This window comes from Oncorhynchus clarkii, chromosome 21 (genome assembly GCF_045791955.1).
Source record: "Oncorhynchus clarkii lewisi isolate Uvic-CL-2024 chromosome 21, UVic_Ocla_1.0, whole genome shotgun sequence".
NCBI classification, from domain to species: domain Eukaryota; kingdom Metazoa; phylum Chordata; class Actinopteri; order Salmoniformes; family Salmonidae; genus Oncorhynchus; species Oncorhynchus clarkii.
Window position 1 is genome coordinate 10,489,460 of NC_092167.1, and position 23,268 is coordinate 10,512,727.

Genomic DNA, 23,268 nt, shown 5'->3' on the forward strand with positions numbered 1-23,268 from the left:
ACGTACTGACGTTGTGTGTCTTGCCCAGTCAGCGTCTGAATGGCACACTTACACCATCCATATCTCAGTTGTCTCAAGACTTACAAATCCTTATTTAACCTGTTACCTCTCCTTCATCTACACTGGTTAAAGTGGATTTAACAAGTGACATCAAATAGGGATCATAGCTTTCACCTGGATTCACCTGGTCAGTCTATGTGATGGAAAGAGCAGGTGTTCTTCATGTGTTGTGCACTGTGGTGGTGGCAGTTTTCAACGTCCCCTTGGCTTGGAGACCAACGTTACTGTAAGATCCTCTCTGACCCATTGTCTTTCTGGTGCTTCAAGATTCTGCTTCTCAAGGACATTGCATCGCACCACTTGGGGTGAGATTATTTTGCAGCCCTCTCATTGCTTTTAGTGCAAATCTGTCATCTTTCCATTGGTTTCTTAATGTTTTACTCCGTTTAAGTTTTGTTATCTTTCCTTAGTTCATGGAGTAGCCCTCAGACACAGACAGACCAGCTCAGACCTAATGTAATGGCTGCCACTACTCTCTAGGCTAAACATTGTTGTTTTCTCACTATTGCAGGTCACTATTCACCCTGGAAGACCCCTAAACAGGTAAAATGCATTGTCTTCCGAGCCTCAGCTCTCCCATTAATTCTAATTGACTCATTTAGTTAACAAAATGGCTGCACTGTGCATATATGTTGGAGCTGCTCTGATTGACTTTACTACATAACCTTAAATCTATATCTTCTGAACTTTGGCTGCAGTCTTGCTGCTGTTTAGCTGAGAATGACTACTCTATTCTATTCCCTTCCCTTATACTAACTGTAGTGCTGTTGTCGTGTCTCGGCTGCTGCTGTATCCTGGCCTTGAGTTGGACCCTTCCTCTTGCCATCACATGTAGAGGAAAGGGTTAAGTGGCCCCCTCATAGATGTAGAATTACTAGACTGGTCATACCCCGAGCCAGATGGGCCATGATCTAAATAAATATTGATGGTCATTCTATGTGGTGTATGTCTATGCACATGACAGTCTACGTCTATGCAAACTGCTAGACCAGATGCTCTTCTAGTAATGCTATATCTATGGTCCAGACTCTGGGTTGGCATGGTCCCCTCAACATTCCATCCTTCTCTCAGCTCTTCTGTATCCCTGATAGAGAGAGTGAGAGAACCCTTTTCTAACAGTCATACCGAGAATTATCACTCATCCATTCTTCCCTTCTTCCTTCATCTCCAGGCTGCTATTGATCTGCTACTAACTTGGCTATCTTTCCTGATCATCTTTTGTCATATCTATGTTTTCTCAGATGTCATATATGTCAGACAAAATATACAAATGTTGTATTTTTAGATTTTGTCGAGACAGAATGGTACTAACATGTTGAAAGCTGAAACTTTAAAGATGTCTGAGACCTCTTAGACACCTCTGTTCAAACCTAGCCTCCTCTGTCTGTCAGTCTGTCTGTGTGGACTCTGTCCCCAAACACACAATAAACACTTGTCATCCAAACAAGGAAGAACAACAACAACATGCAACAGAGAGCACTCTCTGAGTTGAGTTAGACATGGTGTATTGCCAAGAAACAAGGTGTGTGTGTGTGTGTGCGCGCATCCCATTTCATGCTACTTCATGTTCTAGTTTGGCTCTGATATAGCTAACCAGCTCCTAAACCCGGCTCATTTGTGGAGTCTCCGGCGACAGATCATAACATTCCACACATCCATGGACTCAGAAGAAGCCGTCTTTGTGTTATCCCTTCTTGTCAGCAGCTCTCTCAAGCCCTCACATGAATTTTTCCTCATTGTAGCTCATTTCTGTTCTCCTCTTTGTTGAATCTCTCAGTTTCCAACAGATTAATGGTAATTCTGAATCTGAGCTCCCGGAGAAGAAGTGCCTGGGAAAATAGCTATGGAGTCAGGCAGGCAGGCGGTCCAGCTGAAGCTTCTCTTTCTCTCTCTCTCTCTCTCTCCCCCCTAGCGTGTGTTTGTTCCTCTCCACACATTCAGCTGTGGTGGAGAAGAGGCAGAACAGGCTTCAGAGCGACAGCAGCTGCCAACCGCCCCCAACACAGAGTCCAGAGTTCAGCCCAGGTTTAATTGGATATCATTAGTTCCAAGACGATTTCCATAGCCCAAAGAATCTCAGCCCAAATAATCCGACATGGATACAAAGTTTAAAAACTGAGACTAGGGTAGTTCTGTAATTGTGACTCAAAGTTGGTACAAGTAATAATGATGCCCTGCCTTCCGAATTCAGTTTGGAACAAAGCCTGTGCATATATGAGTATATTCTCATATAGTCATGAGAGTGAAGAACAGAATATATGTAGTACTATTGGTGTGGATGCAGAGTCGATTTATGGCCGGATCTGAGAGTATTGTGTGTAGGAAACAGCAGTCTCTAGCCACACACACAGGTCATACAGTCTTAAAGATCCTGACTGCCCGTGACTAAATGAGGGGGAAAGGTTCAATTAAATTCAAAACAACATTATTTATCCCTCTCAGGGCCAGTTAGGAAAGACTGACATACTTCATACTTCACTTAGTACATACAGCGTAATAGATGGAGGGAGAGAGAGACGGAGGAGGTAGGGGAAGTGATAGTGCTATAGTCTGGTCCAGACTTAATAAGATCCCCTGACTGTCACCCTGCCATTACACGGCCAGACACTCCGACATTCCGAAGATCAGTAGCAGAGATGGGCGGAACCACACAGAGTGGGAACACTTTGATTTTGCCTTGGTCCGATGGAACTAGGTGCCTTGGCAGCATCTTTTTATACAGCTCCTGATATCAAACGAGTCATTTTGTGGGGTGGTACTATAGACAACTATCATTCTCACTGTCATCCTAACATACCAATGTGTCATCTTCACTATCTCATCAACAACACTCTGTTTTCTAAAGACAACTGACATTTGCACAACACAAGAAAGCAGCTCAGCTTGTCAAAATAGGTCATAGTGTGTATCACTTCGAATAATCAATGTGGTGCTTATTTCAAATTGGAAGAGAAATCATATTTTATGCACTTAAGCATTTAGCTGCATTGTTTGGTTGTACGCCCGCATAAATTACCACTTCTCTCTTTTTCTCCTGGACGCACACTGAGTGGTTTGGGATTCAACGCTGCTGAGAGTAATTGGGACTAAACAAACCTGTTTTGACATTAGCACTGCTGGCTTTTCTGCATTGTATTGGAGACGCCACAATAGTGTTTTCCACAATAGAGACACCACACATTATCCACCACATCTACATTCCATTATAGTTTCGGAACACACACACACAGACACACACAGACACACAGGTTCATCCAAGAGATTCTCTGAGGGGGTTGAATGCTGTGTGTTTTCACTCCTCCTATCACCATGCCCCTCTAGCATCCACTACAGTCTCTATCATAGAACGTCTTGGGCCGTAGCCACTCTACACTGGGCCAGTACCCTCTGTGTGCCCACTTTGGCCATTTGCCGTCTGCCGACGACGACGATAGTGGCACACTGACATGTTTAATATGCTCTCCGCCTGCCTCCCTCTTCCTCCCAGCAGCCCTGAACTGGTGTGCCTGTGCTCTCTCTCCTTCTGCATAATTAACACACTGCTTTTCCAGACCTGCTTTAATAAGCCTTGGCATCTTTTATTTCCTTTAAAACGTTTCTTCACCTCCCCTCTCTTCATCTTTGTTGTTGCTTTTAATTAGTCGCCGCCGGCTGATGCTCATGTTGCTTTGCTGCATTACTACTCCCACTAATATTAGACTGCTGTAGTGAATGACAGAGGTCAATGAAGTCGATGACGTCCATGAAGGCCTCTGTCCTCACCTGTATACTATGAATAGCTTTGCTACCTGCTCTCACCTCATTTGGTTCGTCTAAGAGGAAGTTGTTAGAGTACCAGGACAGCGCCCCCTTGCATCCCTTAGGGATGTCAGTGCGTAAGGACCGGGTGAGAACCAGGGTAGGTGTCGTGGAGACTGAACCAATGCCCTGATGTCTGATGTGTTTACAGGTGTTGGAGCAGTGGGACGCGGCCCAAGGCCAGGGAGGGGGTCAGGGCAGCCCCCAGACCAGTCTGTCTGCCCCCGTTGTCCCCCACAACGCCCCCTTCCTGACCCGCCACCTCCACAGGGCCTCAGTCCCAGACTCTGCCCTCCCCGAGGGCTTTGATCTGAGCAGGCCCGACCCCTATGACCTCTATGAGAAGTCCAGGGCTATCTATGAGAATAGTAGGCGTAAGTACTGGAAACACACTAGTACAACAACAACAACCGCCCCATAATATCTGTCTGGGGTTCCAGGGGTTAATGTTCTTCTGAACAGGTGGACCTATGAAGATGCACACAAACACACTCATACACATACACACACACACCTCATCTCCTGAATGAATCATTGTAGCCCTCGTGAACAGTAGTCAGGGCTCCATAGTGCAATATAACAATGGCCTCAGCTCCACCTGTTCTGTTCCTATAGGGACATAGTCTGGGTTCTGTTCCTATAGGGACATAGTCTGGGTTGTCTGGGTTCTGTTCCTATAGGGACATAGTCTGGGTTGTCTGGGTCCTGTTCCTATAGGGACATAGTCTGGGTTGTCTGGGTCCTGTTCCTATAGGGACATAGTCTGGGTTATCTGGGTCCTGTTCCTATAGGGACATAGTCTGGGTTGTCTGGGTCCTGTTCCTATAGGGATATAGTCTGGGTTCTGTTCCTATAGGGACATAGTCTGGGTTGCCTGGGTCCTGTTCCTATAGGGACATAGTCTGGGTTCTGTTCCTATAGGGACATAGTCTGTTGTCTGGGTTCTGTTCTTATAGGGACATAGTCTGGGTTCTGTTCCTATAGGGACATAGTCTGGGTTGTCTGGGTCCTGTTCCTATAGGGACATAGTCTGGGTTCTGTTCCTATAGGGACATAGTCTGAGTTGTCTGGGTCATGTTCCTATAGGGACATAGTCTGGGTTCTGTTCCTATAGGGACATAGTCTGAGTTGTCTGGGTTCTGTTCCTATAGGGACATAGTCTGGGTTATCTGGGTCATGTTCCTATAGGGACATAGTCTGGGTTATCTGGGTCCTGTTCCTATAGGGACATAGTCTGGGTTATCTGGGTCCTGTTCCTATAGGGACATAGTCTGGGTTGTCTGGGTTCTGTTCCTATAGGGACATAGTCTGGGTTGTCTGGGTTCTGTTCCTATAGGGACATAGTCTGGGTTATCTGAGATCTGCAGAATGAGATGTATTATGTTGTTTTGTCTGTAGATGTATTTCTGTAAATATGGAGTATGACAACGGTTTAAGAGTTTATACTTGTAACTTAGTGCTGACAGATGACTTGATGTTGATACATTTGTATTTGGCCTAGACTCCTTCGTTAGGGGAATCTCTGAATCGCGGATCTCTGCCTCCAGTCGATGTTCTGCCAGAGTGTAGAGTCAAATTAGCCATTTTTTCCCAGGAACATCTCAGCCAACAACCTGTCTTCCTAGGCCGCTATAAACTTTAGGAGCCAACAATTATATTTTAGTCATTAAAGATCCTGTCAGGGGTACAAGCATAGGGATTTCCTTTCAGTTCATTGAGTGTACGACCAAGCTTTTAACTGGGTTGCCAAGATATGCTCGGTAGAAAGATTTGTACGACAGTATACCATTGGTTTTTGACATCAGTAGTCATATCTACTGTATGATTCTGAACATAAAGTGAACTCATCCTTTTGACCAGTGCTAGTGACAGTGCTAGTTTCTGTTAAATCCGTGTAGCTTGATGTACCATAGAGGCTTCATGATTGACATGCGAGGCTCTAGCCGGTGGACGATGATAATGCTCTGCTCCTCTCTATGGTAGAATCTCTGTGGGCCTGAGTCAGTCGTAGGTGAGGAGAGAGACAAGCTGTGTGCGCGCTTACGCAACACAACCTTTATTAAAGAGGACAGGGCTGTCGGAAGAACTCCACGTCAAAGCCTTCCAGCGTCTCGGTCAATCTTTCTCCGTAGCTTTCCTTTCTCTCCCTCTCTCTATCTGCTTTTCTCACCCTCTCTCTCTCTCTGCTTTTCTCTCTCTCTCTCTCTGTGTCTGTGTCTCTGTCTGTCTGTCTGTCTGTCGCTCTCTCTCTCTCTCTCTGTCTGTCTGTCGCTCTCTATCTCTCTCTGTCTGTCTGTCTGTCGCTCTCTCTCTCTCTCTGTCTGTCTGTCTGTCTGTCTGTCGCTCTCTCTCTCTCTCTCTGTCTCTGTGTCTCTCTCTGTCTGTCTGTCTGTCGCTCTCTCTCTCTCTCTCTGTGTCTCTCTCTGTCTGTCTGTCTGTCGCTCTCTCTCTCCTCTGTCACTGTCTCTCTTCTCTCCCTCTCTCTCTCTGTCTCTTTCCCTCTCTCCTCTCTCTCTGTCTCACTCACTTCTCTCTCTCTCTTTGTTTCTCACTCTTCCATCATTTCTTTCTCTCCTTTAGTCCCGTGTTCACTTTAGTGTTAAGTATCTGTCCCCTCCATGTAACATGCCCCCAAAGTGCTGTTCGTTGCTCGGCTACACGTGCAGACTGTTGGTCAGTCAGGTTAACAGGGTTGAGGCACAGGGCAACTTTTAGGAACACTTTACTTGTTTCCCTCAGTGGTGTGGGAGTTCTAGGTCATGAACATTGGTATTTTTCAGTAACCTTATCTAACTAGCACTGTTCCCAATATAGCCTGGAGACCAATACAGGCTGTTAGAGAAAAAAAATGCACCCATACCCCACAACCATAGACAAGTCAGTGTAGCTTCCACTGATTGTTGATAAGGTTTTCTACAGCTGGAAAAGAATCATGCAGCAACAGGAAATAAAACAGGTTATAATTCATGGGATAAATGTAGGGGTTTATAATATATATTCCAAACTTTAGAATCCTTTTTAAGCTTTATTACACTACACATTTATATTTCCTGCTGTGAATGAAAATTCTCAGTAACAAAAGAGTGGTCAAATTAAGATCCTACATCTGTAATTGGATGCCTTTATTCTAGTAGGGAACCAAGAGACCCCATTGCATGTGAGAGAGCTGGAGTTAGATGGAGATTTATGAATTGTGTACTTTATGTAAACTGCAATAGTCTGGAATATACCAAAATCATCCTCTGGCCAGCAAGGTCATTCTGTCCTTATCTTCTGCCAACATCGATGAGTATTTTTTCCAGCAATCTTATTTAATATAAACTTAAAACACTGTATATGGGTTCCGTGGTAAGACTTGTATCAGTCAGTCTCCTTATGTGTAATCCGCCATCTTTGTTTCCTCAATTAATTCCTCTGGTAACCCAGTGGACACTTGTCTCCGTGATTAAACCTGCTGTAAATAGAGCCCATTTCTCATCACAGTCACTTTGACCCGCTCTACTTCATTTCATAGGAAAGGGTTTTCAGGGTAATGAATATCACTATGCCACAAATCATTCTGCTTTCCAGTAAAGGCCTGATTGCAGATGAGTTTCTGCTTCCGTAAATAACAAGATAGCTGTATTACAAGCCCTAAGCACTTCTTTTCCACAGTGTAATGGATGATGTAGGAACTCTGTGGAGACAATGTGCTGAGGCAAGTCTTTTTCTGTCTTGCTCTAGTCTCAGTCTTTTTAGTAGTCTGCTCTGAGTGACAGTTGTAAGACAGTGTGTGTGTTGTATTATTGTTTATGGGTGCTCCCTCAATCTCCCCCCCCCCCCCCACACACAGAGCCAGGCCTGCCACGGACCATCTTCTCTGTGGACCACTCAGGTATGTACGTTGGCCCTGAAGAAGACTCCTCACAGGGAGGAAAAGGGATTATTCTAAATGTTGTCTTTTTTCCTGAAACATTTAATTTCATTTGCAATGCTTCAAAGGCCCAATGCAGTCATTTTATATCAGTCTCAAATCATTCCTGGGTAACAAATAAGTGCTTTACTGTAATAGATTTCCATTAAAATTGGCAAAATTGGCTTTTTAGCCCAAGAAACATTCTCAAGCTAGAATTTAGCAAGAACTGTCTGGTTTGAGTGTGGAGGGGAAAACAGAAAACTGGCTGTTATTGGCAGAGAAGTTTGGAACTCTCTTTGTTATTGGTTTATTAACCAATATACCACATTGATGTCCCCATGGAAAGCCGAAACTCCCGCCCATGCAAACCTGCTGAATAAGGGTCCTGTGTCGATTCTTTTCAACAAGCAACTACCAGGAAATAACACTGATAAAAAATGTTCACACTTTTAGTGTTAGTTCCATCAGCTGTTGTACAATATTATATAAAACACAGGAATAACAGTGCCTTTAATTTCATGTGTTAACTTCCACAATGTGTGATCAATAATCCTCTGGCTCCACATAAATTAGACAGACTGCGGGCACTCCAAGGTCAACACGTGTCACAGGTGTTGTCTGTTCCTTGACCCCAGGGGCAGAGTACCAGGAGGTGGAGGTCCACCTGAGGAGGCAGAAGTCCGGCTTCGGCTTCCGCATCCTTGGGGGAGACGAGGCGGGTCAGCCTGTGAGTCCGGACACCCGTGAGAAGGCTCGTATGAGATGGGCGTGGAACCCTGTCATTTTCTCCTCTCTAACCCACTACATGCATATCTAACCCTGAACCCTGACTGACTGAGAGACTGGTGATGCTGCTGTGGATGGTTACTGGTATATTGTCTGTAGAGTAACACTCAGCGCAAACATGGAGCCACGTATCTATTCATAAGCACCACTGACATAACAACCACTTATACATGTCATTTCACATACAGTTACTCCCTGCATGTTTCTTGTCCACTTGACCATGGCTACATATTGCTTCAATGTAGTCCTTTTCTGAATCCAGCCCTCTGATTGGTCAACTGACTTTTTAACCCCTACCCCTAGCTCTCCATGCGTTCTGATTGGTCTTTTTCCCATAAACAGATTCTGATTGGGGCCATCATAGAGAAGAGCCCTGCAGACAGAGACGGGCGCCTGCGGCCAGGCGATGAGCTCATCTTCATGGACGGGATCCCGGTGGCGGGGAAGCCCCACCGCTACGTCATCGACCTGATGCACGGCGCCGCCCGCAATGGACAGGTCAACCTCACCATCAGGAGGAGGCTACAGGGCCCAGGTGAGAGGATGGGAGGGGACAGATCTAGGATCAGTTTACTGAAAACTCCTAATCCTAATCATTAGGGAGGAAAACGGAACTCTGACCTTAGAGCATCTTCTAGGGTCAAATTCATCCTACTCCAAGAAGGCCTGATAGTCTTCCTTTCTCTGGTCTTATGGGGAGTCCGGCTGTTGTATTGTACCTTGAATTGTAGAGCTGCAAGAGCCTGCTGTGTGATGAGTGTAGCAGCCCTCTACACACACCTTCCCCCCTCAGATCTCCCCATTCCCTTATGTCAGTTTACACTCCGGCTGCCTTTGGTGCCTGGGGAGGAGAGCACAGCCACCCTGGTGAGACCCCGTCTCCCCTCCTCTGTCTCCCTCTTCTCCTTCCGTCTCCAGTTATGAAAGGATGTCTGTCTCATCCGTGTCGTCCGTGGTCTTGCCTTTCATCCCTCGAATGTTTGATTCAAAGTAACACTTTTGGAGGTGTCAAGACTGTCTCTCCCAGAGGTCTCACTGTCTTCAGTTCAACCTTGATCACTGAAGAAGATGTAATGAGCTCTAACATGACATCTTGGTTTTGAGGGAATCTTAGTTCTTAGCGATTGTATCTACAGATATCTTCAATGGAGGTTTTCTTTTGCATTAAAAAGATCTTTGGATGCAACAATACAGCCGATGAGGTGTGAGAGAAACCATGACCTTTCTCTGATCTGATAGCCAGTCCAGACAGGGCCAGTCTTTGTCCATTGATGAGTGCTGTGCTGGGCTGCAGTGTGGTGTGGTGGAGAGCAGAGCAGAGCAGGTTAACTCAGCGCTCTGTTACCCCCCCACAGGAGAGCCGTGTCCAGAGAACGGCCGCAGCCCCGGCTCTGTGTCCACCCAGCACAGCTCCCCACGCAGCGACTTCACCAACGTCACGTATCCTGGCAACAACGCAGCCCCACCCACTGACGCCATGGGTACAGGTAGCACCACAGACGGAGAGCCGACCTCCAGCGTGCAGCAGCCACCGAGTGATGTCATTATCCACCGCAAGGAGAGTGAAGGGTTTGGATTCGTCATCATCAGCTCGCTCAACCGGCCCGAGACCGCCGCCGCCATCAGTGAGTGCTGCTCTGTTTGTGTGTGTGTGTGTGTGTGTGTGTGTGTGTGTGTGTGTGTCTGTGTGTGTGTGTGTACGTGTGTTATTGTGTGTCCATGGGTTGTTTACATTACAAATGTACTGCCTTATGGCAATTTCACCTTAAAAGGGAAGGCTTCGCATATTATTATGCTCTTGAGTTTTAATGCATTTTAGTCCAGCAGATACGGTCGTTCCAAGCAGAGAAAACCAAATCCATTTTGACAGAAATTGCTGAGAGGAAGAGGTCTGCGAAGAGGTCACAACCATAGAAAAAATGTAACACCTCTATTTTTGAACCATGTACTCCTCGTCTAACCATCTAACCCGTCTCAATTCCAAATGGTTTCCTGACTGTATCAGTCCCTCAGATCTGAGGTAGCTAGGCTCCAGTACGCCGCGGCGCCTTTTAGTGCCCTGCCCACACTCGCCGTGCATACAGCCAGCTGTCTTACATAAGCTGAGAGGGGGCGGGAGAAATGTGAAAAGAGCGAGCAACATAGATAGAAAGAAGAGAGGGAGAGATGGAAAGAAAGCATCCAACCAGTAAGATTAGCCTGAACTCAGACCCATCCTCAACTAACCATATCCGTGTGTCTCTCACTCTGTGTGTATTGTCCTCCGCCTCTCCTCCCATCCCAGGCGTGCCCCATAAGATTGGGCGTATCATCGACGGCAGCCCGGCGGACCGCTGTGGCAAACTGAAGGTGGGTGACCGCATCCTGGCGGTAAACAGCCAGTCCATCGTCAACATGCCCCACGCCGACATCGTTAAGCTCATCAAGGACGCCGGCCTCAGCGTCACCCTCCGGATCATACCACAGGAAGGTGAGTGAGACGGGGGGGGGGGGGGGGGCGGGCGACAACGGTCACTAGACTGGAGATAATGGGGGGACCAAGGGGTCAGTAGAGAACTGTATACTGTAGATGTGGGGGGACTTTCAGGGACTGTTGTTAAAACTGTTTGTCATCTTAAATGCAGCACGTTGTCTTACTGTACAGACCGTTTTACATCATTTTTTAAAGGGGGTTGTTCGATCTCTGGCTAAGGCACTATTTGTGTGGATCAGCGAGTGATATGTCTGTTTGGGAGAACTGTCTAGTGAGTCGGTTTCTGTCACCATCTTCTAATGCTTCATGGGTGTTTCTGGTTATGACGAGCATCTACTGTAGATTAGAGCATTGTACTGACAGTTCTTTGAAGTAGATGCACCGTGTATTATGTTAATGTGGCTCTGTTTAGCATAGTCTATACTGTGGTGTGTATCTATCTGTCACTGTGTCTGACACTTCTGTCTGTCTGTGTTTCAGAGCTGAGCCCGTCAGCCCCTAGCTCAGAGAAGCAGAGCCCAGCAGTGACCCAGCAGCACAGTCCTCAGGCCCAGCCCAGTCCCGCCGTGGGCCAGCCCATCCCTGCAGTCACCCAGCCCAGCCCTGCAGTCACTCAGCCCAGCCCTGCAGTCACCCAACCCAGCTCCCTGACCCATCAAAGCCCCATCACACAGACCCCAGCCCCCCCACCCCAGATCTACACCCACGACAGCAGGTACGGCAACCGGATGGTCACACACACACACACACAGACGCACACTGCTTAAAAACACACACACCAATTCATAGCACCCAGCCCAATTCTAAATATTGGTCCGCCAGGATAGGGCCATAATTTACACGAGCATTTCGCTAAACGCACAATAACATCTGCTAAATATGTGTGTGACCAGTAACATTTGATTTGATTTAAGACGTGCAGCATTTGAGTGCTCTATCATTTCCTATGTATTTAAATTGTTTAAGATGATTGATCATCTATGTGTATGGGTGCATGTAATCTTTAGGGCTTACAGCACATTTGGAAATCTCACTTATACAGCACAGTAGTATCTTCTTCTTTTTTATCTCTGGGGTAAAAGCACTATTCCTAAGGGAATTACAGGTGAGAGCGAGGTATTCTCTCCCTGTCTCCAGTTTGTTGTATAACATCACTTAACTCTTATGGACTCCTGAATTATTAACCTAAATAGCTTCTTTATAGACCTACGCTGAATATTTAATCAAGCTCTTACAGGGGCCCCAAAATGTACCCTGTCATTGTCCTTTCTCTCCTGCTCTGGAGAATGTCCTCTTATTTATTGCCAACTCTGTAAAAGACTGGAGTGTCTTTTTATGTGGTTGAAAATATATATTTCACTTACCACCACTAGTCTTGCCTAAAAGGTAGTTTGATTGAAACAAACAAGGTATTTGTAAATAACTTAAAATTTGACATTAATTGATTCAGAGAGCATTACCTTCACAACCGAATGAAGTTGGAGCTTTCATATGAAATGCTTGTAGTGATAACCCACTGGGCACACTACATCGTTTCAACGTTGGTAATTGGGTAATATTTAGTTGAGAACTTGATCAATGAGACTACAACAAACTGTATATTCACCCACTCAAAAAGACCACTCAAAACGTAGTTCAATGTCCAACGTGTTATCACCGTGCATTCAACCATCGGAAAAAAGCACAACCAAATTCCAACGGAAAAACAACGTCATATTTTTGGTTTAGTTTTCACTGAAATGTCTCACTGCGCTTTCAACCATTTAAAAGCACAGCAACGTTCAAATGGGAATACAATGCCAGATATTTTGTTCATTTATACAACAGATGAATGTGTTATCACTGTGTTTCATCTAATAGAGAACCAAATGACCTGGATTGCAGTTGAGATTACATTAAAAGTGCATGGTGCAGAGATCAATGCTGTTCGAGATTCTGCACAGATTATTACAGCAACAGTGAAGATCTCCAGAGACCTGCGGCGACCTATTCATGCATGCTTTATAATAAGGATTTTATAATTACTCAACCTTAAGGTGACCATGGATGTGTTACTCGTTTTATAGTTGAATGTTACATTAGTTTGTACGATAGCCTTAATTTAGGCTATATTAAATTGTGTTTGGTTGACAAAGCAACCAAATATCAACATTTTAAATGAGATGTATCTACTAATTGCATAGTTCCATCTGAGCCACTGGCTTAATCCCATTCTTTAACTTATATTTTTGGTTGAGTTAGAGACATGAATCCAACATATCATTGGTTAAACTTGTCAACAAGTTAATATGATATTCATTGTTTATTGTATTTCAAACATTGAATTGTGTTTGATTTTCAACATAACAATCGAAGTTAAAGAATAGGACTAAATCATATCAAACTTTAAATGCACTTTAAATAAAGTTGGATTTGATTTAGTCCTATTCTTTAACTTTGATTGTTGTGTTGACTTACGTATTTTGTTGCGATGGAGACGTGAATCCAAAATATCAAATATGAATTTGGAGACAAACTGTAATTAAAGCCAGAGTAAGTCAGTATTACAGGTGGAAGTATCCAAGCAGAAGAATTACACTTCCTTCAAATGTTGTTATATGGTGGCTTGACAACTGAACACAATTCAATATAACTAAATATCATTACATTTGAAATGAATCAAAGCTTGAAACCCTGGGCCTATTGTATTGTCTATTTTTAGATGAATTCTGGCTTGAATTGAAACAATGGTTGTCGATGACTTTGCAAATGCTATATAGGCCAAAATAGTCTCATTGATGTTATATGAGTGATAAAGTATGGTCACATTTAATCTGCTCTGTGAAACCTTCCTTTTGGAATGACTTTGATTGCAACAGCGAATCTATTTAGTTTTTAAGTGACATCTCAAAACAATCATTCTCAAGATAGCATCATGGTAATAGTCCGTGATAAATATCATATCTAAGCAGGGTGGGGCTTGGTTAAAACCCTGGGTGGGAGACTAAAGGGTATCTGTAAATATACCAATTCTCCAGTAGGAGGTGCTGCCCAGCCTATTGTTTTGAAGATCTGATGCTGTTTTTAAGGTACAAATTCAACAAAGACAAACCTATGTTGAAATGTGGTTACCATGACAACCTCATCTACGTGGTTGAAATTTCACCCTCAAAACATTGGTTACTTTTTTCAAATCCAATGTATTTTCCTTGTAGATTCCTTGTCACAATACATTGACAAATTACGTTGTAACAACGTTGATTCAACCAGTTTATGCCCAGTGGGAAATGTTCCTTTAACTTGATTGGTTGGTTAGTTACAGGTCAGAGGTGAAAGCGAGGCAGGATGTGAAACCGGACATCCGACAGCCTCCATTCACAGACTACAGACAGCCCCCGTTGGACTACAGACACCCTCCTGTAGCAGACTACCGCCAGCCACCCACCCTGGACTACAGACACCCTCCTCTGATGGACTACAGACAGCTGTCCACTGACCCCAGGCACTTCCCTATGCCTGTGCCCCACGACTACAGACAGATCCAGCCACAGATGCCACAGGTCTACCAGGTTAGATACTTTACTCACCAATACAATATTGACCTGGGATGTCTGCTAACTTAAATTGTACTTTTACTTTACGTTACTTTTATTTTAAGTATGTAAAGCTGTCAAAATGGGTCTCCCAAGTGGCGCAGCGGTCTAAAACACTGCATCTCAGTGCTAGAGGCGTCACAACAGGCGACCTGTTTCGTATCCAGACTGTATCACAACCAGCCGTGATTGGGAGTCCCATAGGGCGGTGCACAATTGGCCCAACGTTGTATGAGTTTGGCCGGTGTAGGCCGTCATTGTAAATAAGAATTTGTTCTTAACTGACTTGCCCAGTTAAATAAAGGTTCAATTAAAATAAAAGAAATACATTCAACTGAAATACATGGGCATTGACAAGCAAGAAACAGTAGTTCAGGTAGAGAGGTTAACGAGGAAGTTGTGGTAATTCTAGCCTGGTTAAACCAGACTGAACCGCTGCACTGAGTTAAACAATGGTGAGTGCAGCATTCAGTCTGGTTTAACCAGGCTATAGTAATACACATGGCCATTAGCTTTTGTGATGGTGACTGATATTGTCTGAATGTGTCCTGCTCCTTCCCCTCCTCCCTGGTTCTTACTGCCTGTGGTCTGAATGTGTCCTGCTCCTTCCCCTCCTCTTACTGCCTGTTGTCTGAATGTGTCCTACTCCTTCCCCCCCTCCCTGGTTCTTACTGCAGGTTGTCTAAATGTGTCCTGCTCCTTCCCCTCCTCCCTGGTTCTTACTGCCTGTTGTCTGAATGTGTCCTGCTCCTTCCCCTCCTCCCTGGTTCTTACTGCCTGTTGTCTGAATGTGTCCTACTCCTTCCCCCCCTCCCTGGTTCTTACTGCAGGTTGTCTAAATGTGTCCTACTCCTTCCCCCCCTCCCTGGTTCTTACTGCCTGTTGTCTGAATGTGTCCTACTCCTTCCCCCCATCCCTGGTTCTTACTGCCTGTTGTCTGAATGTGTCCTACTCCCCCCCCCCCCCTGGTTCTTACTGCCTGTTGTCTGAATGTGTCCTACTCCTTCCCCCCCTCCCTGGTTCTTACTGCCGGTTGTCTGAATGTGTCCTGCTCCTTCCCCTCCTCCCTGGTTCTTACTGCCTGTTGTCTGAATGTGTCCTGCTCCTTCCCCTCCTCCCTGGTTCTTACTGCCTGTTGTCTGAATGTGTCCTACTCCTTCCCCTCCTCCCTGGTTCTTACTGCCTGTTGTCTGAATGTGTCATGCTCCTTCCCCTCCTCCCTGGTTCTTACTGCCCGTTGTCTGAATGTGTCCTGCTCCTTCCCCTCCTCCCTGGTTCTTTCTGCCTGTTGTCTGAATGTGTCCTGCTCCTTCCCCTCCTCCCTGGTTCTTACTGCCTGTTGTCTGAATGTGTCATGCTCCTTCCCCTCCTCCCTGGTTCTTACTGCCCGTTGTCTGAATGTGTCCTGCTCCTTCCCCTCCTCCCTGGTTCTTTCTGCCTGTTGTCTGAATGTGTCCTGCTCCTTCCCCTCCTCCCTGGTTCTTACTGCCCGTTGTCTGAATGTGTCCTGCTCCTTCCCATCCTCTCTGGTTCTTACTGCCTGTTGTCTGACTGTGTCCTGCTCCTTCCCCTCCTCCCTGGTTCTTACTGCCTGTTGTCTGAATGTGTCCTGCTCCTTCCCCTCCTCCCTGGTTCTTACTGCCCGTTGTCTGAATGTGTCATGCTCCTTCCCATCCTCTCTGGTTCTTACTGCCTGTTGTCTGAATGTGTCCTGCTCCTTCCCCTCCTCCCTGGTTCTTACTGCCTGTTGTCTGAATGTGTCATGCTCCTTCCCCTCCTCCCTGGTTCTTACTGCCTGTTGTCTGAATGTGTCATGCTCCTTCCCCTCCTCCCTGGTTCTTACTGCCCGTTGTCTGAATGTGTCCTACTCCTTCCCCTCCTCCCTGGTTCTTTCTGCCTGTTGTCTGAATGTGTCCTACTCCTTCCCCTCCTCCCTGGTTCTTATTGCCTGTTGTCTGAATGTGTCCTGCTCCTTCCCCTCCTCCCTGGTTCTTACTGCCTGTTGTCTGAATGTGTCCTGTTCGTTCCCCTCCTCCCTGGTTCTTACTGCCTGTTGTCTGAATGTGTCCTGCTCCTTCCCCTCCTCCCTGGTTCTTACTGCCTGTTGTCTGAATGTGTCATGCTCCTTCCCCTCCTCCCTGGTTCTTACTGCCTGTTGTCTGAATGTGTCCTGTTCCTTCCCCTCCTCCCTGGTTCTTACTGCCTGTTGTCTGACTGTGTCCTGCCCCTTCCCCATCTCCCTGGTTCTTACTGCCTGTTGTCTGAATGTGTCCTGCTCCTTCCCCTCCTCCCTGGTTCTTACTGCCTGTTGTCTGAATGTGTCATGCTCCTTCCCCTCCTCCCTGGTTCTTACTGCCTGTTGTCTGAATGTGTCCTGTTCCTTCCCCTCCTCCCTGGTTCTTACTGCCTGTTGTCTGAATGTGTCCTGTTCCTTCCCCTCCTCCCTGGTTCTTACTGCCTGTTGTCTGAATGTGTCCTGTTCCTTCCCCTCCTCCCTGGTTCTTACTGCCTGTTGTCTGAATGTGTCCTACTCCTTCCCATCCTCTCTGGTTCTTACTGCCTGTTGTCTGAATGTGTCATGCTCCTTCCCCTCCTCCCTGGTTCTTACTGCCTGTTGTCTGAATGTGTCATGCTCCTTCCCCTCCTCCCTGGTTCTTACTGCCCGTTGTCTGAATGTGTCCTACTCCTTCCCCTCCTCCCTGGTTCTTTCTGCCTGTTGTCTGAATGTGTCCTACTCCTTCCCCTCCTCCCTGGTTCTTATTGCCTGTTGTCTGAATGTGTCCTGCTCCTTCCCCTCCTCCCTGGTTCTTACTGCCTGTTGTCTGAATGTGTCCTGTTCGTTCCCCTCCTCCCTGGTTCTTACTGCCTGTTGTCTGAATGTGTCCTGCTCCTTCCCCTCCTCCCTGGTTCTTACTGCCTGTTGTCTGAATGTGTCATGCTCCTTCCCCTCCTCCCTGGTTCTTACTGCCTGTTGTCTGAATGTGTCCTGTTCCTTCCCCTCCTCCCTGGTTCTTACTGCCTGTTGTCTGACTGTGTCCTGCCCCTTCCCCCTCTCCCTGGTTCTTACTGCCTGTTGTCTGAATGTGTCCTGCTCCTTCCCCTCCTCCCTGGTTCTTACTGCCTGTTGTCTGAATGTGTCATGCTCCTTCCCCTCCTCCCTGGTTCTTACTGCCTGTTGTCTGAATGTGTCCTGTTCCTTCCCCTCCTCCCTGGTTCTTACTGCCTGTTGTCTGAATGTGTCCTGTTCCTTCCCCTCCTCCCTGGTTCTTACTGCCTGTTGTCTGAATGTGTCCTGTTCCTTCCCCTCCTCCCTGGTTCTTACTGCCTGTTGTCTGAATGTGTCCTACTCCTTCCCATCCTCTCTGGTTCTTACTGCCTGTTGTCTGACTGTGTCCTGCTTCTTCCACTCCTCCCTGGTTCTTACTGCCTGTTGTCTGAATGTGTCCTGCTCCTTCCCCTCCTCCCTGGTTCTTACTGCCTGTTGTCTGAATGTGTCCTACTCCTTCCCCTCCTCCCTGGTTCTTACTGCCCGTTGTCTGTGTGTCCTGCTCCTTCTCCAGGACTTTGACTTCTTCACCGTGGAGCTGGAGAAGAGTGTGAAGGGATTTGGCTTCAGTATCCGTGGAGGGAGGGAGTACAAGATGGACCTGTTTGTCCTGCGACTGGCCGAGGACGGACCCGCCATCCGCAACGGGAGGATGAGGGTAGGCTGATGACGATGTCACATCCTGTGCTGAACTAACACTTCCCCTCGACATACTTACAGTAGCTTCTCTCCCAACGCTGGTTTAGTGGGATATTAATAATAATTCTTTGCTAGTCTTAATTGTCTGATGATTATCTTGGCAGCAAATTTCCATTTTAAGCCCTGTAAGAAAATAATCTGCTAATGCAGTGTGGCTGAGTGTGTGAAGGATTTGGGACGTTTTGACACCTGCTGGGTTAGTGGGTTTACTGGCAGCAGAAACGTTTCTCTAGTCAATAATACATTAGGTACTATAAACATTCAGATGAATAATTAAAGGGTGGCTGCTTTTACCATGAATAGTTTTCATGTTTGTCCATTTCGTAATGTTCTCTCCAGGGACAGTCTGCCGGTCACCATCTGTTTAACACAACAACAAAAAATGTAACGTTAGTACTCTTTGTAAAAAGATGCAGAGCGTGCCAAGCTTTTAGTTTTTCCCCAAGTTCACACCTTCCTTCCATCACCTCTGTCAAAGTATGAGTCACTCTCTCTCAACAGCTGTATATGTTCTTGTAGCCTGCTATGTTCATCCAGGGTGACTCTGACCACTTTATGGCGTGAAAAATACAGAAATCTCACTTTACTTTTCCGATATCAAAGACTACATTACAAGTCTGTCATCGCAGTTTTTCTATATCTCCTAAAGTATCTTGATCGTCTCCTACCCGTCACACTTTTCTCTCTGCCCAATCTCCCTAGTGTGGGCCAATAGCGTCATCGCTGTGCATTCCTTATCTGTAATGAACCTGTCGGAGATAATGTGTGTGAAACGGCCCGTAGGGATATTACTCTCACTCCGTCACGGCGAGGTAAATGCAGCTCGGCGGGCCCAGGCCCAAACCCATCGACTGGGGATGAGGGATAGCTAGCGGTCCTCGGCTCTCTCTTCTACGCCCGGGCCGGTATCGTGATTTATCCTTCAGTAATCACAGCTTTAAAGGCCCACTCAAACTCTGCAGTCCGCCACACACAGGCCCAGTTTGAACTCTGATCATGGGGAGATGAATGGTCGAGGGGGAAAGGTAGGATCATCTAACACTGCTGTTGAAATTAACTGGGATGGGCTGGCCGTTCGGCTATATAGTATACTACTTTTTACACCACCAAGGCTCAGGCTCTGGTCAAAAGTGCACTATATAGGCAATAGGGTGCTGTTTCAGACACAGCCTTAGTAAGCTTGGCTGGACTCGAGATAGCATCTAGAGGAGAAACAATCCAAGGATAACCATGCTTCATCTGGAGGTCATACTACTGCTGTTGGCTTGGTGTTCAATTCTCCCATCCACACCCAGTCACTTCCCATCCATTTAAAGGGGAATGACTCAGGCCAGCCTCAGCCATTCACAAACTGTCAGAAGGTGTAGATGGACGGGCGGCCCAGCTTCGCTCAGATCAGCCTAATAACATTTAATGACTCCCCTTCTCTCTCTCTGTTGCCGGGCGGATTCTCTCTCCTCTCACTTTCAAATTACTTCCACTATTAGCCGAGGACTTTTCCATTTGTTACAGTAATTGGTTTATACATTTGGCACCGCAGCACGTGGTCTCCTACACTATCAGTCAAGAGGGCACTGGTCCCATTCCCAAGTGAAGGAAGTGTGTTAGTGAGATCCTTCAGGGGATATGCCTATACAATCGGCCTCCGACCTTGATGTTGTAGTCATAGAGAGGTCACAACCTTTTCACTGTAGTGCTGGAAGGGAGGTGTAGTCTACTTAGTGAAATGAATAGGTTACTACCAGGTCTTCAGCTACTAATGTCCTGGGTCATATTCATTAGGAATCCGTTTTGCAATGGAAAGCTAAAACAACTGTTTCTTATTGGACGGATTCAGGTACTCCCTTCCTGTTTCAGTCTAGTTTCTTCCATTTGGTACGTAATGAACAACGCCCGGGACATTGGTATTCAGGAGGGTATCCTCTTTAGTCTCAACCCCCCTGCAGGGACGAGTCCATAATTCAATCTAAATGACATTATAAAAACAGGCTGCAGGAATTAATGACAACTGACACCACATTCATATTCATGAGTGCTAATTCTGATTAGCGCTTTACACTGGCCGCTCTGATCCCTCTGCACCACTATGATTTATAGATACACATTGATCCTAATAAATTGTGATCCACAATAAATTTGCCTTATTAATTTTGCGCTTTAACACGTAGTGTGTGTGCTTATCTCCGAGGCCTGCCAAGAAATAATTGCGTCGGTGGTTGCGGCAGTGTGTGCCAGCGTTCTTCCATAATTTGTTCATCTAATCAGGGAATTGGTGTGAACTTGTCACGCAATGTAACGCATGTTTATGTAACACAAGGTGCTCAGTGGGTTGGTGATTTAGAGGTTACTGTCACAGTGGTCTATTGTCTATTTATTGTCTGTGCAGTATCTGCATGGCAACAGGATTTCATGCACATACACACACCTGCATGCACACACACACACACACACACACACACACAGCGGGGGGGGGGGGGGGGGGGGGGGGGGGGGGGGGACACATACACACACTATCTATCTACAGTATTTCTCTCTCTCTCTCTCTCTCTCTCACTGTGTTGTCTCTCCTCCTCTCCAGGTTGGGGACCAGATCATTGAGATCAATGGGGACACAACCAGGGACATGACCCACGCCCGGGCCATCGAGCTCATCAAGTCAGGGGGCCGGCGGGTGCGTCTGCTCCTGAAGAGAGGCACAGGGCAGGTCCCAGAGTATGGTGGGTTTCCATTCTGTCCCTCAAACCCTGTTGTTTACCCCTCCCCAGGCCAAGGCTAATCCAGCTGTAACACACTCAAATCCACCTGCTGACCTTCTAATCTCATCTGATTCCAGTAACACTATAATCACATTTTAAAAGTCACACGCATTTCTAAAATGATTACGTCTATAGATTATTCTTTACTCGGGCCTCCCGAGTGGCGCAGCAGTCTAAAGCACTGCATTGGAGTGCTGCGGCGACACCACAGCCTGGGAGTCCCATAGGGTGGCGCACAATTGGCCCAGCGTCGTCCGGGTTGGGGGAGGGTTTGGCCGGGGGGGCTTTACTTGGCTTTCGTGCTCTAGCAACTTCTTGTGGCGGACTGGGCGCCTGCGGGTGAACGGTGTTTCCTCCGACACATTGGCAAGGGTTAAGCGAGCGGGTGTTAAGAAGCGCGGTTTGGCGGGTCATGTTTCGGAGGATGCATGACTCGACCTTCGCCTCTCCCGAGCCTGTTGGGGAGTTGCCGCGATGAGACAATTTCGCAATCACTAATTTGGGTTGAAAAAGGTGGTAAGAATTACAAAAAACATCAACTATAAAACATCAACTTTATAACTATAACTCTGCTTATGTCTGGCATGCCTATCTTCTAATGTAGTTGTATATTCTACATCCATAGCAATGTCTTTCTCTCTACTTAATACTTTAACACTTTAAACTTGTCTTTCTCTTGACTAACAATAGTGTAACTCTTCCTTTCAAGGCGTCTGGTTTAACCCTAATGACTGGTATAGGTTGTTACTCCCCTTTCCTTAGGAATGGTACCTTCCAGTCTCTCCATGTGCATGAAAAGTGACAAGCATGGCTCCCCCTATTTCTTCCTAATGGGCCACTCTAAAGACACGGTTTGTGATGATCTGCATGTTCCAGTCTAATTCTACTTGGTGTCGTGGTTTGTGGTGTGGTTTTGTGTGCCCATGCCGTGGGTTGCAGCTGTGACTTCCTGGTCAGAACACACTGGCTCCTCCTCTCCACTTCAATCACAGTGACATCAGCCTACAGTAGTTCCCCAGCTATTGGGGCTTTCAAGACAACTGGGGGGGGGAGGGGGGGGGGGAAATCTGAGCTTTATAAAGATGTCAGAGTTTGACCGTTCAAAACTGTTTTCCCAGTCGAAGTTAGTTTTTTCCCCCGAGTTCCCAGTTGTCTTGAACACACTTAAGTCTGAGATTTCCAAGTTCCCAGTTGTCTTGAACACACTTAAGTCTGAGATTTCCAAGTTCCCAGTTGTCTTGAACACACTTAAGTCTGAGATTTCCAAGTTCTCAGGTGTTTTGAACGCGGAATATGTCCACGTGGTCATCAGGCCAGCCCAGTGGAATTATTATACTGTATGTACATACAATAAATACATATTACACATTTAGAAAGATACATGAACCAACTTACAAAATAGCGATTCAAACTGACAGACACTATTGTCTAGATAGATTAGTGAGAAATATATAGGCAGACTATTTCCTGTGATAAAATCCCACCGTGGTGCACGCTGAGGCCTCTAACAGACATTTATGTCCCCTACACCTCAGGGAATGACAGCACCTAGCGGCCCTCTTGGTAATAAATCGTGATGTGTCAGACTCTCCCATGGCCTCTGTAACGGAGAGTCACACTCCCGGCCTGTGGGTAGTGAGTTAGCGCTGAGGCTAGCACTGCACATGACTCTTCCACAGCCAGCCAAGGCCTCCACTGTGAAATACAGTCATCAGCACTTAGCTTTGGCAGGTGACCAGGGTCTTTAAACACAGGAAATAGTATTGTCTGTCTCCTTCTTCGTCGCTAGGCGACTTCTGACTACCACTCCCAGTCGGAGACTCTCCCCGGCCATTTATGACAGAGATTTTTTTTGTTATCTATTTCTGTCTCTCTCCCTCCCTCTCTCTCCCCCCTTTCCTCCATTAGAATGACTTTTTTCTATTACCTGCCCGCGGGTGACATAAAGCTGTGAAATACGCACCATGAGCCCATTACACTGTCAGCCAGAGGACGCCATATTAAATCACCAGCGTCACTTTTCATATCAACTATCAACCTGTGTGTTCTGGGCAGAGCAGTCACATAAAAGTGGAATAGCCATTTGTAACATGGATGTGGGGGATTGTGTGGATACGTAGATGTTTTTACAGGCCTAGGTTTATCTGTATACTGAGAGGATGTAGTATTTATGTTTGATGCGC

The 23,268-nt window shown here is 46.4% G+C and overlaps 1 protein-coding gene across 1 annotated transcript in view; it reads left to right on the plus strand.

The window, feature by feature from the left end:
- LOC139378509 (membrane-associated guanylate kinase, WW and PDZ domain-containing protein 2-like) overlaps positions 1-23,268 on the plus strand; it is a 271,242-nt gene that overhangs the window by 242,654 nt on the left and 5,320 nt on the right. The window contains exons 12-22 of the mRNA XM_071120733.1: positions 572-603; positions 4,010-4,232; positions 7,691-7,732; positions 8,389-8,504; positions 8,882-9,074; positions 9,895-10,164; positions 10,824-11,009; positions 11,493-11,727; positions 14,308-14,560; positions 18,145-18,288; positions 20,908-21,046. Of these exons, the coding sequence (XP_070976834.1) occupies positions 572-603; positions 4,010-4,232; positions 7,691-7,732; positions 8,389-8,504; positions 8,882-9,074; positions 9,895-10,164; positions 10,824-11,009; positions 11,493-11,727; positions 14,308-14,560; positions 18,145-18,288; positions 20,908-21,046 (1,833 nt within the window). The remainder of the gene's footprint in view (positions 1-571; positions 604-4,009; positions 4,233-7,690; positions 7,733-8,388; positions 8,505-8,881; positions 9,075-9,894; positions 10,165-10,823; positions 11,010-11,492; positions 11,728-14,307; positions 14,561-18,144; positions 18,289-20,907; positions 21,047-23,268) is intronic.